Source organism: Rhododendron vialii, chromosome 4a (assembly GCF_030253575.1).
Source record: "Rhododendron vialii isolate Sample 1 chromosome 4a, ASM3025357v1".
In the NCBI taxonomy this organism is placed as follows: domain Eukaryota; kingdom Viridiplantae; phylum Streptophyta; class Magnoliopsida; order Ericales; family Ericaceae; genus Rhododendron; species Rhododendron vialii.
Window position 1 is genome coordinate 42,330,755 of NC_080560.1, and position 17,830 is coordinate 42,348,584.

At 36.4% G+C, this 17,830-nt stretch overlaps 1 protein-coding gene across 1 annotated transcript; it reads right to left on the minus strand.

Moving 5' to 3' along the window:
- Nucleotides 1–3,715: 3,715 nt before the first annotated feature.
- On the minus strand, nucleotides 3,716–11,359 carry LOC131324562 (pumilio homolog 24). Its single transcript, XM_058356567.1, has 17 exons — nucleotides 11,007–11,359; nucleotides 10,285–10,338; nucleotides 9,612–9,673; nucleotides 9,431–9,512; nucleotides 9,218–9,341; nucleotides 9,010–9,093; nucleotides 8,568–8,682; nucleotides 7,973–8,123; nucleotides 7,761–7,874; nucleotides 7,543–7,614; nucleotides 6,856–6,906; nucleotides 6,708–6,758; nucleotides 5,835–5,942; nucleotides 5,557–5,745; nucleotides 5,190–5,264; nucleotides 4,358–4,605; nucleotides 3,716–4,276 (listed from the first exon to the last, which is right to left on the minus strand). The coding sequence occupies exons 1-17, from the start codon at nucleotides 11,292–11,294 to the stop codon at nucleotides 4,123–4,125; spliced, it is 2,022 nt and encodes a 673-aa protein (XP_058212550.1). The 5' UTR covers nucleotides 11,295–11,359; the 3' UTR covers nucleotides 3,716–4,122.
- Between the last annotated feature and the right edge of the window lie 6,471 nt (nucleotides 11,360–17,830).

The window sequence follows — 17,830 nt, forward strand, 5'->3', positions numbered from 1 at the left end:
AACCAGCAAAAAGTTAAACAGTTCAAATAGATTAAAAAACCTGACGGGTTTTGAAAGCATGTTAAAATAAATTTTTACGTTTAGTAGTTTGGATTTTTCAATCATTATATAAGCTTATCAACCCGAGTAAAGAGATTGTTAGAAATTTAATTTGTTTATGTAACAAAATTGGTGAAGAAGAAGTTTTAAATGGAAGTCGAATAGTAATTCGGTTCGTCCATAAACTCTAGTATTAATTAAAGAAGTAAAGGTATCTGCACCAGACTCTCTATATTTTGGATCAATTTACAGCTTAAAAAATCACTTTATTACTTTAGCTATTCATTTTTAAAATAACTACTGCATCAGATTCTTTACTCTCACTCTTTTCTCAATAAATAATCAAACCCATCTCAATTAAATACTCTCCCTTGCCTCGGAGAGAGAAACAAAAGCAGAAAAAGAATAAAAGTCAGAGAGAGAGAGAGAAAGAGATGGAGTACAGAAAGAGGGATTTGGAAACAATATAAAAATGAGAAGCAAGTGAACAGTTGCTTGGCTGTCCAAACAAACAACTGTAGAAATGTTAGAGTTTTTTCAAAGTAGAGACGAAAGAAGAGAGACTGATGCAAGGGTTTTTGGGTGTTTTTTTTTTCTTTTGGTTCTTTAATTTAGTTTGAAGAGGGGAGTAAAGAGAAGAATGTGGATGCTCTAACCGAAGTCGGTGTCACCATCATAATTAAACTTCGCCTCTTCTTGCTTCATCGTAGGAGTCGGAAGATCTGACAGTAGATACTAGATAGACAAGCCATCGTAGGCAAGTTTCCAAAACTTAAACTCACCACTTACGTCCACTAATACGATGAACACCTTCTTCATAACAGGATATTCACGCCAGCTTGAGCGCATTTATTAGGCCAACAAACTTATGAGAGCTGCTATTCCCGTTTTACCCTCTTCCCCCAGCTCCTTCTTTTTCTTCTTATTTTTCTTCTTCTTCTTCTTCTTTTCTAATTTTCAATTTTTTCTTTATTTTCTTCCTTTCCCATTTTTTCTCCTTTTTTTTTTGTTAACTAAAATTCTATTTTCAATTAACCACCCCAATACCATATTTTAAGACCAATGCTCTGTGCCCAAGCTAACATATTTCTATGCTTTCAAAAATCTATATAAAAAACACAAATATATATAAGTACAACATTAATCAGTTCAACGAGCACCCTAAGACTCCTTATTTAGTTTAGAGCTCTTAGGGTACCCATTGAAAAGTTTTAGAGTCAAAAATTTATTAGAACCATTTAAGATGAAATGATTAAAAAAATAACATCTTTGCACTGATTCAAACGGATTGAAAATTAAAACACTTATTTTTTTAAACCCGTTTAAATATTAAAAAATATAGTTAAAAGTTAATCTGACTATTTTTTTCCTTTTTTCCTATATATATATTAAAAAATATAGTTAAAAAAAGTATTTCAATTTTCAATCCGTTTGAACCGGTGCAAAGATATTAGTTTTCTAAACATTTCATCCTAAATGGTCGTAATAAATTTTAGAATACACTTATTTTTTTAATATATAAATGGTGTAAAAAAATAAGTGTTTTAATTTTTAATCCGTTTGAATCGGTTCAAAGATGTTATTTTTTGATCATTTCATCCTAAATGGTCATAATAAATTTTTGGCTTCAATGCCTTTTAATGGACACCTTAAAAGAGTCTTGAAACTAAATAATGAGTCTTAGGGTGTTTGTTGAAAGACCTTAAACCAAAAAATTCATTATGACCATTCAAAATAAAATAAAAATCTTTGCTCTGAAACGGCAATCCTAAAACGGCAACGTTTTAGTTTAAAAAAAAAATTTCAAAACAATCGATTTGCAATCCTATGAAGCAGAAACGTGATTATGAGAGCCCTAGAGACAAAATTTGATTATGTCTCTTTAGAATAAGATGATCAAAATAATAAGATCTTCACATCCGTTTAAACGGATTAAAAATTGAAGCACTTAATTTTTTAACTATATTTTTTAATATATAAACGGTCTCAAAAAATTAAATGCTTAAATTTTCACTCCATTTGAATCGGTGCAAAGATCTTGTCAATATAATCAAAATAACAAGATCTTTGCACCAACTTAAACGGAGTGAAAATTTGAGCACTTAATTTTTTGAGACCGTTTATATATTAAAAAATATGATTAAAAAATTAAGTGCTTCAATTTTTAATCCGTTTGAACGGGTGTGTAGATATTTTTATTCTGATCATATTATTCTAAAGGGACATAATCAAATTTTGTCCGTAAAGTCTTCATAATTATGTTTCTGCTCCATAAGATTGCAAATTGATGGTTTTGATTTTTTTGTTTAAATTGCCGTTTTGGGGGTGGGGGGGGGGGAGAGCCGGGGGTAATCCGGGAAAAGTGTGGAAAAAATGCTGTGGGGTCGGGGGGGTGGGTGGGGGCGTCAAGGGAGGGGGGAATAGTAATTTACCAAACTTATTAGACCAACCTTTAATAATATTCACTCCTTCTGGCATAGATGTCCTTGGTCTGTCCTTCAGCACATTCTACATCTTGCATTATCCACGGGCAATTTAATTACTAGTTTTTTTGTGCGAATTGGATGTTAACAAGTCATCAAAACCACATTAGTGCAGATAGCATTATTATTATTATTTATAAGGTGGATGTTGAATCTCAAAAAACAAAAAGAAAAAGGAGGTGGTTGTTTTAAGCCAATAAAAGGCTTTGCTATTATTTTTTAAACTTTGCTTTTGTTAATTCATTCCACCCATTCATAGATACGAATCTTTTTTGGTGGACATAGATGTATCTCCAATTTAGTACTCTATCTTCCCTTTAATTCTTTTATTTTTCTTTTGTCGTACATTAAACATTTCATACCACGTACCTAAATACCTTCTCAATTCATTAATGATTGTGTCAACTTCCTCTTCTTAAGGATTGAACCTCATCCCAGTGACTAGGATGTCAACTTCCTCTCCAATTCTCTATTTGAGAGTGCCAAAATAATATATTTAATAACAAAAATAATTTCAAAAGAAAATACTATTCAAGCTAACTCCAACTCAAATACTTTATTTTCCAAAAAAGCTCACCATTTAAGTCATTCAACACTTCCTCTCCAAATTTTAAGTTACTAACGTTTAAAAAAATTCCTATTAGTCATTTTCAATATCGGTACTTTATTTAAAGGCATCGTCTATATCTTATGATACTAATACTAATATTATGAAATCCAAATATAGATTTACCCACTTGTTGAATAAAAAAAATTTCAAAATTGATGACGTGTCACCATCCAAATGATATACACAAGAAGCAACTACAACCCACTAAATTCACGTCCCTATAAACTACGAATTTTAAAACGATACCCTCAACAATTACATTCAACTATTTTCTAATAAATAAAAAAAATTCAAAAAATTGATGACATGTCACCAACCTCCAAATGATTTCCATCTCAAAGAAGAATTCTCACCTACTCCATGCTTTCCCAGGGTTAGATGTTTGTAACTACGACAGGTGTCGAGTACCTCCATGAGGACTCAAACTGAGGACATCTCTCTTACAAGAGAGCAACAAACCAACCGCACGTGGCGTGGCGTTCTATTTATAACCCAAAACACAGGATTATCATCTCCATATCAACGAATTAAAGAAACCTAAGCACCAAACGATTTTCCAGCCATCATGTAAAACACAAGGCAATAAAGAGAAGCAGAAATCATACGTTCATCTCAGTGTAGTATACATGAAATTGCAGCTTTAAGTAAAGTGATAATATTAGATTGTCATTTTGGTAATAATATGCTTCTTCCAAGCTTTTACCTCTATTACAAAATTGAAAGAAGAGCACTCGGTTACACTTCCGGTCCTTCAATAACCCCAAGGCCGCGTTTGGATCAAGGATTGCATAGGGACTCCTAGACAGAAAAGAAAATGGAGGGAAATTTCCGTCACATATTGGACATACGTTTCCCTCATTTTGTTTTCCCTCCGTATTACTTCAGAAAGCTTATCCAAATACAGCCGAAGAGATCAGAGTATGACAAAACAAAGGTGAATCCACCAGGGAGATTGAGATGTTTGATCGACTGAGACGAACATTTTACATGTCACTTGGCTTTAGAGACTTTAACCTGCTTTTCCAACTGCTTGTTCTCTGGTAATTTGAGGATACCACCATCGACTAGAGGCTGTAGTTCTTTTCTAGCCAGCGCTTGTACCGCAGAATCCGAGGACTCCATGAAGGCACATACTACCCTAGAACTATGAACAGAACAAGAATTCCATCAGAAAGCGTGAATAGATCTATCATAATAGGAAAGCAACATATGGAAACAATCTAACCTGTGACCTTGGGCCCATGTTTTACACTTCCCTTTCAAAGCTTTTTTCCATAGGGTGGAAGCAAAGATGGGGCAATCCAAAACTAATCTTCTAATTGTCCTGCTAGAGTGGAAATTCTCAAGTAGATGATCCTCTTCTTCTTCCTCTGAGTTCGGCTGCGCAGCAAGAGATGCTATCGCTTCGTACAAGGCTTCCAACTTTGCATCCAAAACCGGGCGGAGAATGCCACCAGCACCCCCAGTTGCAACCTAAGCGCATTATCGAAGTAACAAAAGTAAGACAATGATCTGAACAGTGGAGAGTTGGGAGTGGCATCAGTAGAAGAGAGTTGAATGCATTGTATCTAAACTCAGAGATGGAAAAATCTATTAGACTTAATCAAGACAAATCGACCATAATATTAGCCCGTCCACAACAAGGGAGGCATGAGCGAAAAGTGAAAAGCTTTGCAAACATAATAATAAACTTCGGAAGAAGCGATTGGTAACCGAGTTGTCTTATTAGGAAAGAGTAAGGCGCTTTTGCTGGTCTACCAGGAGACTGAACTGCTTTCTAAACTCTTTTCTGGAATTGGTAAATAATTCAGATAATCAGGTTGGTATGGGTGGAAAATGGAAATACTACATACTTCTTAAGTACTAGGCTGCATCCATTTGGGCGCTTCTTAATGCGGTCAACTCACTCAAAATGAGATAAAGTGAATCAAACATATCTCCTGTTGCAGCTAATTAATACTTCCTAACAGAAAAGCAACCACAAAAAAACATATCCATGGAAGAATATTTAACTTCAAATTGACATAGAATCCCTTGGTAATACACAAGATTACTACCTCATATATGACCTCTTTGCCAAAATTTGATCTAAGCAATTCTCCTGCACTCTCAATGCATGTATCAATGAGACTCTGCAAGACAGATAAGCATCCAAATTAACCTTACAAATCAATTTTTTTGAGTTCCTTGCCGAATCCAGAATCAGATTCCTAGTCTAATCACGCATTGTTTAGTTGTCATACAGTTCAAAAAGCATTAAACAACAGGTTAGCTGCAAATTCTTTTGAGAAGTGGATTAGTTGCAGATTATTGACAAGAAACATCCTTGATAAAAGATGAAGAATAGCAGAAATAACGCAAACTGCAACTGTGGAGAAAAAGAACATTCGTAAATGTGTGCAAAGGTGCAATGGAGTTACCAACCTCAGCAAGACCACTATTAACCAACAACTCTTGTCTTCGCAAGAAAGGATCCTTTTTCCCGCCCTCATTTGCTCTTTTGTCAGACTCAGTTGTAACATCCTCTGTGTCACTGTTGTCCTCTTCAACATCTTCACCAACCTTTGAAGATTTTTCCAGCTTATCTAAGTCAGAATTTACTTCTAATCCACCCTGATAAAGAGGGAAGAAACTTTCATTAAGTTTCAATGAAGCAGCTGCATTTCTTGACTGGGAAAGTTAAAAAACAGTTTTGCATTTGCCTTGGTACAGAGAGAAGGGATAGATAGATCTAAAGAAGCCAGATCATCAGGACTGAAATAGCGGGGGCAATTGGGATGCAGTAGCTGCAATAATGGACGCCTTCCATTCTGAAATCGACAAAAGGAAACCAGCTAAGAAGAATATTTATTTAAAACCACAAGATAACGAAGAAAGACATGCAACAACGTTCTCTCTAAGACTTTTCACAATAAAGAAGAGCTACCAACGAGTTCAAAAAGAACAGTCTCTAAAGAGCAAGATAGTTATGCAAACATTTTCCATAATTGCATCAATAAGTAGGGAAGGAAATCATAAGTTTGTCATGCATGAAAAGGTAATTCTTCGGTTGACGTCAATGTTGCACGACGCACGGATTCGGGACACTCCAATTGTCAAAAATTGGGGATGCGGACACGGCCGAGAACACGACAATTTTTTTTCCCCTTTTAGGTATCCATACCTATATTGTAACCAAAAAATATTTAGGTTAGAATATGATAGAGACCAGGAAGTAGTACTCCACTGCTCCCACTCCCACGAGCCATAATAACTCCAATAAGGGTCATATATGATCCGTGAGGATGCTGATATATATACAATATATGTCCCTGATATATGTATGTATTGTACAACCTCCACTAAAACCCTTATTATTGTTTATTAACACAACAGTTAGCCCTCTCAAATAAGAAAAAATTCGTATTCCCCCTGATTAATCAGCCTAATTTGCCAATTAATCTTGCCTAGACTATTACTCCCGCCTAGCCAATTAATCCCACCCACCTAAATCATAGGCCAATGTCATGCTCAAAAATACATTGATATTGCTTTGAAATGCCAATGAGGTGGAAAGGGCTAAGAACATTACAAACCTTGTCCAAAACAAGCTCCTTCAAAATTGCTTGAAGCTCCCTAACAACAACCTGTAAATAGGAGAATGTCAGGGGAAAAAAACCCCAATGAAGAGAGATAATCCATCAATAATACAGGCAAACTATCAACAAAGCTTAAGAAACAAACCTTTGCTCCAAGTTTAGTGTCATCAACAATAGAAAGAATGCACACAAGCACCTGAAATGTAAATTGTATAAATGGTAGATCCGAATTTAAATAGGACGCGAAAAGGAGAGCAGCAGAACTATAAAAAGGGCATAATCAACTTAGGCCTGGAATAAAAGAGGCACAGATGAACCATCAGCATATTGGATGCTACGAACGATGAACAAACAACCATGATAGCATCGGGTTAGCAATATTTTAAAGTCTAATTACAGTGTCCCACATCTGAAACTGAAAAATAGATTTGGCACATCTCCAATTGAAGAAAACAACAAGCATCTGAACTTCTTGGATACACAGTAAGGATAAATCTAAGATGACTATTCTCCCTCAATATTACTGAAAGAGGTAGCCAAAGAGAGGGAAAGTACAATAAAACAGGAACCCAAATAATCTTTTAGCCATGACGACAGCGACTGCAGGGGCATTTGTATATTTTCCATGTAAGAGAGGTAAAGCAGACTATGGCCAAGCCCCAAGGAGGTAAAATGGATATTGCCCAAAAAATTACATAGAAAGGTAATCATCCTTGACAGACTGGCACATTACTTTACTTATTTGATACATAATTCAGTATTTAACTTTCCAAACTAAAAGAAACTAAAATGTGCCACAAAGCAGAGTCATTGAAACTTATAAGAACCTTACCATGTTTCCACGTTGATCATTAGCTATCTTGCCCACGAAACCTTTCATCCCTTTGATGAATTTTTTTCTTTCCTGGAACAAGAGAAAACATCATAAGGCAATTTAGGAGTCCACAAATATCGCGAATGATTCCTGCCATTATCCCTCTAGGGAAAAGGTCAAATTGAGGAAAGACAAGTTTCCTTGGATAAGATACAAACATATCAATGTCAACAAACCTTCGCACTCCCATGCTTGATACAAAGCATTGCAATCCTAGACCCCTCCTTGCTATGGACCATTCGAACAAGGAGCGGACCCGACAACTGTTCGATTACATCTGCAGCAGAAGACTTTAAACGAACTTGATTCAGAAACAAGGAGACAAATAAGTGAAAGCCTCCAAAGATCAAAGTTTACTTCCATATTGAATTAGATAAGTATGCCATACCGGGTCAGCAATGCTCAAGTATTCAATCAATGCCTTGTGTATGATAGAGTGATCCACAATTCCTTTCTCCAAAATTGGTTGGATCACAGAGCTCATGTGTCGTAAGACTGAAGTTTTTTGCAGGCCCAGCCTAGAAATCACATCAACTAACCTGGAAATATCATCAACCGTGAATACAAATAAAAATAGCAAAAGACCAACTCATCTTAATAATCATGCATTTATCTCAACCCCACAGTTCAATGTAAACCCACTCCAGAACCAAGACCAGACAAACATTATCCATCCAAATTTCGAAATGGGCCATATCAAGGGTTTCCAATTTTCAGATTGACTCAAAGATATCATGCTCCCGCCAACTCCACTAAAAATGTAGATGGATATCCTTGCATCAACTATCATGTTTGATCTTGTCTCATACCATGTAAGTATGTAACAGAAACGAGGGTGAATGGAAAACACCATGCTTCTTGTGCAACTTAATTGTTCAAGGCTTACTGCCTAACACTGAATATGACAATAAAGAACGTAAAAATTAATAAATGTAAGATTTCCACTTCAAATGACAGAGTATTTATAAACACCAGTCACTTACTTGCTTTCTTTCATAGAAACCAAATCCTTAAACAATTGAAGCTCGGTAGAATACAGTTCCAGCAGAAGAGCTTGTTTTTGAGTTGTGTTCCCCAGCTGATAGGCATGCTCAATAACTGCAACAAGATAACTAGTATAAACCCTAGGTGTTTTAAGCTAAAACTGGCTACAAGACCCAAAAAAGTATCAGTTAAACTTCAGATCCACCGCGTAATCTGTGGTGCCCTGTACAACTACGAGTATAGTCCTCTCAATTCTCAAATGCCTCACACCTAACAGCCTCAAAAAGTACAGAGAGCCAAATATCAGGCTAAGCAGTTTTTGGAGAGAAAAAAGAACTCAACTTAAGATAGGTCAAATACTTTTATCAGCTTATGCCATTTGAAGAGTAGGTACAAAATCCCAACACAAGTATTACTAATGCCAAAATACATTTTGCATACCAACAGAGCCAACCATATGTCGAAGAAGAGCAGCAACATGCCCATGGAGGAAGGAAATAAACTCTGCCAACTGTTTCTTTGAGGCTGCAAACAGAACGAAAATTACTTAAGTGTAACCTTGACTATAGTAATTATGTCTTAGAGCAACGTCTATGACATATGAACACCTCTCATTAAACTTCGGATACATAACTAAAATGAATCATACCATTGTCTAGCATCTTCTTTACTAGATGGACTGCATAAGTATTGCACGCAAGAGTGATAAAATGTGGGCGAAGCTCCTCATATACAGCATCTCGTTCAGCTTGTGAACAGTTCTTAACACAAGTCTAAGGTCGAAAATCATTTTACTACAGGTTAATGCAATCAATGAAAACTTTATATCAGTATGACATCAGAACGGTCAAGGATAAATCACCTGCAGAACACGAGAAGAAACATGAGAGCTTGCGATTTCGTGAATCTTCCCCTTCATCTTCCGTAAAGCTTCGCTCACCAACCTTAACAAAAAATTTAAACGAGTTAATCTTTTATAAACTAGTTTTAAACCCTATCAAATGGTTATGATAAAACATGTAATATTTATTGCAAAAACACACTTGGATCTATCTTGTTTGGCAATATTACGTTGCCTCATCTTTTCCCACAGTGATGCAAGCTCCTAGTGAAAAGGCAAAAGAAATTGACTTAGACAAAGGCACTCAGCCACATCACAAAAATTTCTAAACATGTCAGCGAATAAAAACCAAGCTTTATATGGACTGGTATATAATGGCACGAAGAGGCTCAATTTCCAGGACCTAATTTACCAATGCGATAAATAATACCCAATGTAAACCAAAAATCAACAGAAATATGCAGGATTGGACTGTTTCCACATTCAAAGCCACGGAGAAAAACTTATTGTTGAAGCAAAAATGTTACAGAATAAACCCAAATTGCACACATGAAATCATTCCTTCTGGTTTTCACGTAATATCTGTTGTTGCACAGAGTAATATCTATTGTTGCACGGAGACATTTGCATACATGAAATCATTCCTTCCGGGTTTCAAGTATCTCATAAAATATTGCATCCAAGAGTAGAGAGAGGTTACCATTCATCCTTTGGGAGCCAATCTTATATCATTGCCCAAAAACACCAGGTACCACAACCATATGTTCTTCAAAACACTACTAGGATATACTACTGCTCCTTACACATAACAGAACTAAAAATGTAAAAATTCTGCTGAACAAAGATGAAACATTAATGAACTAAATGTTACATACTTGTTCAAGGGTGTAATGCGGCTTTCTCTTCTTCTTCCTAGCTTCTGCTAGTTCCTGCAAAACAATCCACAAACGGAACAAAATGAAAATGCAATGCTAAATATATGCTTCACATACGCTCTCCATTCGTTCATTTCCATCAGAACCACCTCAAAAAGTTTACAAAGTCAATAATACCAGAGAACATTAATATCAACACAAAAACAACCCAGCAAAAGCAACCAAAAAATAAAGATTCTCCTGGCTTTGGAATAGAAGTGTAGTAAGCATCAAGCGAATTGCATCTTGACAGCTAAATCGCTAATTATGAATGAATTCCAGGCAGGGCCGGCTCTGGGTGTTTGGAAGCACCATGCGAACTTTTTAAACGGCCCCCATATAATTCACAAATTAAATATTTTTATAAGATAAAATCACACTTTTAAGACAATCCTTGCAATATTCAAAACCATCAGTAAAAAAATACTTGAGAATCATTTCATCAGTTAGAAAGGCATCACTATTTTCGTACTTTTAGTAGTAACCAAACTCTTATGGAGTACTACTAATTTCGTGTACAGACATAAATTAAAAGTACAAAATTTGTTAGGCACGGAAATTAGGTAAAATTGAGTACTAATTATTCAATGCCCCTTGGGACACAGGGGCCTTCCCAGGCTCCTTCTCCACCATACATTATCCCATCATTTTATCAAGTATATACGTGGGAAGAAAGATTTGACCTTTGCTTGTAAACGGAGCTCACGCTTGGTTTTGGGCACCGTTTTCTCCCCATGGGTGTCCGATTTCCCAAACTTCGACTTGAACTTGAGAGGTTGTTGTTGTTGTGATTGTCGTTTGGTCGATTTGAAAGGTTTATTTGCACCTTTGTTCGGGTGACTCGACGAGGGTAACTTCACTTTCTTCGGGTTCGACGGTTTCTCCCCCTTGCTACTATCTGTAGCTGATGAAGAGGTTAGCGGCCTCTTTCTCTTCTTCGATTCGTTGCTTCCTTCTCCCTTCGCCGCCATTGCCGAGGATGTTACTGCTCTCCTGCGCTTTGATCTCTCTCTGCCTCTTGGGGTTTTTGTGAGGGTTTGGCTGTGGATTGAGAACGGTGAGACTGAGAGTTGGTCGTGGGCCTCGTTTTTTTTAAGCCTGTGGACTGGATTGGGATTGGTCGTGGACCTCGTTTTTGTTACCGGGCCGGGCCGGTCCTCTCTAACTCCGACAAATCCCACGCGGTCCCAGCCCAATTAGTTAAGCAAAACCCATGTTCCACGCGGTCCTGTCCATATATTTTGCCCAAAAATACCCTTAGAACACGTGCGTTTGATACGCCCCACTCACACACATTAATGTTTGGGAAAATGATGGCTTATGACGTGTTTTGATAATTAATACCCGTTAAAAATATATTGAGAATATTTATTAATGTTGAAAATGTTCTTGGTGAGTATTAATTATCAAAATACGTCATTAGCCGTCATTTTCCCTTAATGTTTCACGCGGACCCTGAAATTTTTCTTAAACTTGAGGTGCTTGTTTCGGCTCAATAAGTCAAATGATTTATTTTTTTGACTTTATGCAATTTTTTTCCGTATTTGTTAATTTTGTGTCAAACTTTTGTGACTTATTAATTCGTCTTTTAGAGAGAAATCGGAAAAGTCAAAAAATATTAATTGAAACTCATAATTTTTTTAAAAAGACAAATAAATCAAAAAATTTGACGCAAAATAAATAGGCCAAAACTGTAGTGCATAATTTTTTTGTACCATATGCAACGTGTAAGGCTTTTATGCACGAGAGTTTTGGTACAAACAAAAACAATTTTGACATTATCATTTCTCAATAAATAAACGTATAACAAATGTGTGGTAGAGAAGAGTTTAGGGCACCGCCACGTGGTGCCTAAGGGCATAAAATAATTACTTCATCAGTAGGGTAAGGAGTGCACCGACATACCATTTCGGATTTGTCGTTATCAAATACTTTATACTTCTCAAATGATGTGTCATGCATCTACCACGAAAATTTAGACATAAAAATAGATCAACATAACTTCTAAGGCAATTTTCAAGAAACAAATCATAAGATTCAAGATCTCTTTAACAATCAGAGTAGCCTCAAAGTGACCTGAGAGTCGATGATCAAACTAACACACCTGAGAGTCATTAAAAAAGTTCAACAAAAAAAAAAAAAACGAAGCTATTACTGGACGAGATCGATCAGGGAAATGACCAAGAGGGACCCGAACACCGGGTACAACTTGGAACATCCGGAACAAGGCAGTATTTGGATCCGTGCGGGAGAAGATTATGGGTGTCCCGATTTGTTGTTGGTAAGAGACGTATCGGTTAGTACAATACGAGATTGATTGCAATTAGAATTAGGAGCTAGGGGATTCTGTGACTAACCGCTTTGACGGAGTGCCCTTACTAGGTCTGAACTCGATGATGGAATGGTTGGGCAAATGATAACTTTCAATTTCACTTCAAGTTCTGTTTTCAATATCCTTAGGATTAGAACCTAAATTAATACAAATTATATTTAGCTGTGTTAAATAGTTGAGGTGTTATTAAATTTTTACTTTTGCCCTGTAAAATCGATACTGATGGAACCTCAATCAAAGAGTTAGCCTAATGGTCAAGACTAGAACTTAGGAATTCGCTCCCTTAAAAGGTCTCGAGTTTGAAATCTCTCTCAATGCTTTCAACTCTTTTGGAGCAAGTCTATACAAAGCAAGAATTTTGGCTTTAGTTGGGACTCCTACAAGTGAGCGGTGGGATTAGTTCCAAAATTAGTTGAAATGCGCTTAAGACTTAATCTAGCCCGGACGGACTGAACACCTGAGTTAGCAAAACTATGGATAAGGATGTGTAAACGAATGTGTCACAACAGATAAAAGGATAGTAAGCGAAAGTAAAGCTTCTTGTGTAGCATTATTTATTTGATGCATGAGCTTACAATGGTACAAACTAAGAGTCGGACCAGCTATGTAGTTTCTTCCACTCTGACTTATCACCACTGATATAGAAACCGTCAGGTTCCGCACATCAATAGCAAATGCACGCATTATCAGTCGAAAGTCTACAATATTGGCGCACGCTCCCATCGTATACATTAAAAGATTTGTCTTTGGATTGCCAGTAGAAGTGACAGGAGTAGAGAGCACTTCCGGAGGCACTGGCCCCAAATGTCCAGTTAAGTTCTTGGCCTTTTTTGAGCGTATGATTTCCAGCATCAATATCATTGGATTTGGATACGCAACTAACTTGTAACGGTTCAGGAATATCAGGCATGTCGCTGATTAAATCCACCTGGTTCTTGGGAACGGAAACAAGCTGTTGTTCGACGTCGCAAAAGGCACCCGAAACAAAGAAAAATGTTAGGATGAGTAACTGAAGAAGAAAAGAAGCCATTGTTCCGCTCAAAGAGTAGATGTGATCGATACTGTTGGAGTAGTGATATGTGATACTGTTGGAGTGTTGCAAATTGTTGCTTCTCCTTGGACACCTTATATATATATAGTCATAAAAAGCTAACAAAACCTTTGGATGTATGCAGTGAAAGTAAATATGATTTTTGGCAATCAATGAAAGTAAATACTAGTATGATTTTGGCAATCTATGAAGATTATGTATCTTTAATTGCCTGAGCTGTCAACAATGGGAAAGTCTAGTGACGCTATATTTTTACTCCCTAGACACAAGTGTAGTGGGCTTCATACATACTGCTATTAGTCTGTTTGTGTGGAGCCACCACACTTTTGTCTATGCAGTATAAAATACGGTGTCAGTTACAATGCTCGTTAACAACATAATGGCATAAGTACATTCTACTTCTTCTCTTTTTTGACGTACAAATTGGTATATATATAGTATAACAAGAAGAAGAGTCCTATAATTTGCGTGTATGTTGATTAGTTTTTGCAAGTAACAGCACTAGAAACGTACACTTATAATTTTCCGAAGCTCTCTCCTACATTTCTTTGCTTATTGTAATCCGTTCATCCTTTGTTTAAGTTTCCTCTACAAGTTCTTTAATTTGATGCAAAGAAATTGAAAAAAAAATTATGCAGGGAAGTAGGTAAAATTTTTTCATAAAAAAGTTTTCAGGCACTTCTTTTCGTAGGGACCACTTAAAAAAAGGACGAAGGGAGTGCTCAATTTTATTTTTCGCATCAGTATTGCATGAAGTTTTCCTTTACTGATAAAAAAAAAATGCTGCATTTTCTACACTCAGCTAATTACGTACAAAAAAAGTTAGGGAACAATGAAAAAACCATGAGTGCAATTTTCCAGTTAAAAAACACAGTAGACAACTAACACGAAACATAAATGAGTTCTGATCCGTTAAACTTTCACATTAAAACGATACCTGGGTTGCGTTCCGCCGAGTATTTTTTGAGTTTTTTGTTTTGTTTTATTTTGTCCTTATTCAATTTTTTTTCGCATTTGTTAGTTTTGCGCTTCACTTTTTTGGTTTTCCAAATCGAAAAAGCTAAAAATTATGACTTTTACCCTAATTTTATTTGGAAATATCTAAGATAAGTCTTTTTATCTTAGATATTTCAAAAAATATCGGGATAAAAATCATAATTTTTTACTTTTCGATTCGTCTTGGTAAGACGAATTGGAAAACCAAGAAAATGAGGCGTAAAACTAACAAATGGGATTTTTTTTAATAAAAACAAAACAAGAAAAAGCCAAAAAAACAAAAACAAAAGTAGATTATCAATACCGCTTAAGATCTTCGCAAACTTCCTCCCTTTGGTGAAGTAATTTCAATCCGAGCTCCTGGAATTGGAATAAATTCGCCAGTGTATCACGAAAAAGTGACCCTGCTCATTTATAGGTTTTGGATTCTAATCATTATTTTATTTTTCTCCAATTATTATTTTCATTTTTCTTTCTATCTTTCTCAAATTATTATCTCTATTTTCAATCATTACTCTATTTCTTTCTACACTCATTACCTATAAATCCAAATCCAAAATTCCAAAACGAATTGGATCCAGTGATCTTCTCTATTCAAGGTGGCTCACGTACATTTTTTTTCTCTCTTTCTCTCTCTTAACTTGAATTGCATGATCCGACCCGTCAATCTTTGTGTGTTGTGCATTTTTGTTACTTGACCAACCATCGAACCGTTTAAAATATGGCTGGGATTGTGCACCCATACATTACAAGTCCGCTAGACTCAATTTTTACCTTTATTCAATTTTTTTCGCATTTATTAGTTTTGCGGCACACAACTATAACACTACTTAAGGCCCCGTACCGGAACGCAAATTGAGCACTTATTTTTTAAGAAGGTAATTTCAAGTTCAAAAATAATGTGTTTGCGCAAATAATTTTTTTAGCAATATAGATTTTGTTTGATAGATCTTATCGAGATCTTTTATACGATGCAAAAAAATAAAAAAACCTATTTTTTATTTACATTATTTTTGAGTTTTTTTTATCCGCATTATTTTTTAGTTTAAAAATATAAAATAAGTACTTATTTTTTAAAAAGGTATTCTGGAACGGAACCTGCTCCCTAAATTCACTTCCCTCAAATTACAGTTTACACCCTGACCTCACACCCTACGATTTAACCCGCCACAACGGAACGGAGTAACCATTGTGAAAACAAAAGAGGCGCTCTAACCTCTAATTCCCAACCCCAACGGTAATTACTGTTAGATTCTGGAATACACTCTCCCGCTGCGGCGCCGCCGCTCGTCGCCGGAACGCACGCTTTATCCTGCTGTCCACTGCGAGCGCTTCGACGCAACTTTTCAAAGTTCCAACTTCCAAGATTTCAATGAATATCCAAATATTATATAGCCCTCTTGACTTGTTCGCTATCAGTTGCGGAGATGGCGGACTTAGAGGTAACGCAAAGATTCCCTTTTTCCAGCCTTAGTAATGAGAATTCGAGTGATGACTGAAACCCCCCCGGTTAGTTGCAGTTTTGTTGGTATTTCTCCATGCTTTCATTCTTGATCGTCCGTGCTTCCAATTCCGAAATTAGGAGCTGCATGTCTTTAGTTCGTGATAATCTGTTTAATTGCGTCCCATACTCCTATGCTGGCCTTTTTGGGAATTTTTTATTGCAAGTTTACTGTAACAACAATGTTTGGTTTTGAGAATTTTTTTGTGTGGTAATGAGTGGAGTGAAAAGAGATAGATAGAGAAATTTATTGGGAACCGTGCAGAGAGAGGAAAAAGTTTTTCTCAAAACTTGTAAAAGAACAAAGTAGTTAGGAGTAATCATTGCCACATGATGCCTTAGCCTTTCTCCACCATACATTGTGGTGGAGTTTATACACTTTCTGTTGGGTCCCACCACTGTAGTGGAGAAAGGGCTTGTGGCACCACGTGGCAGTACCCCAAGGGCATAGAATAATTTTCCGTAACCCTTAGCATTATTCATGAAAGTACTGTCTACGTATGAAGTTACACGCTTATTTGGTTATGGGTTTTATGCTTTTTAGCTCTGAATAAAGTGTATATAACCGAATGTAGATAATCTTTTGGAGGTCTAGGCATATTTTTTAAAGTGATAGTCATAATTTTCTGGCTAATGTTAGATTTGGGTCACCGTAAAGGGCTGGGTCTAGATGAATTCGAGATAGGGTGTTTTGATCGATGGTTTGGTAAACTAGTGTTGGGAGTCTGATCCGCCAACGCGTAGGCCCAATCCATTGGAGAGTATCCACGGAGTTCGCACCACATTGCCTAGACCCAATATACATAGAATGACCCATAAAGTGGTGATTCATCCAAATGTATATTAAGGTCCAACCCTCTTTCTATTTATCCGATGTGGGACTCAATCTTTCACACATGTTACATATGCAGGTTGACACATAGAGATTTTCGAATGCATTCCAAGAGAACATCATCAGTTATGAATCTTATGATAGAATGTTCCCTTGTAATCAAAAGTACACATAGACTCACTCTGCAGTTGATGTCAATATTCAAACCATTTATCATATCATATGATTGGTTTTAATGGTTATAGGTTCACTTATGTGCAACCGAGTTTTTTGTTTTCCCTCTATGTAATGATTCAATTATGTGCACGTACAAGAGACTTTGCTAGAGCCTGGAAGATAAACTTGCACTTAATTGTGGCACTTCATCATCTTGCCTTTGACTTCTTGTCAGACATTAGTAATAATGTTGTGTTCTGATTATCCTTCAAGCTTACCAGGTCCAAAGGAGAATCTGTTGAGTCTCAATTGCAGTCGTTGGGTCCTTTGCGACTATTTGGTAAACATACCAAATTCCTTTTTCCCAAACAGGTTTGAATTTCTGATTTGGGAAATTGTTGTTATTTATTCTGTATTATTCTTTGCGTAGATTGACAATGCTTTTCAGGACTGAAGTCATAGCTTTCCGCATGATCACCAGATGGAAGTCAAGTTGTTGTCGATGAACTTCTTCATGGTGAAGAAGACAAAGGTTCCCAACAAGTAGTCGTGAATATGCTGATTACGTTTTTTCCCATCTAGTAAGAGGCGATTATTTATTTGTTGATCGAATATCCCTTTGAGCGTCAGTCACTCTGT

Bases quoted from the DNA above. Each gene is read 5' to 3' on its own strand.
- LOC131324562 (XM_058356567.1), bottom strand. From the start codon at position 11,294: ATGGCGGCGAAGGGAGAAGGAAGCAACGAATCGAAGAAGAGAAAGAGG. The intron at 9,674-10,284 runs GTATGTAACATT...CCTTTTCACTAG, and splicing joins CGCATTACACCCTTGAACAA to GAGCTTGCATCACTGTGGGA. The intron at 6,759-6,855 runs GTTTGTTTCTTA...TCCTATTTACAG, and splicing joins ACACTAAACTTGGAGCAAAG to GTTGTTGTTAGGGAGCTTCA.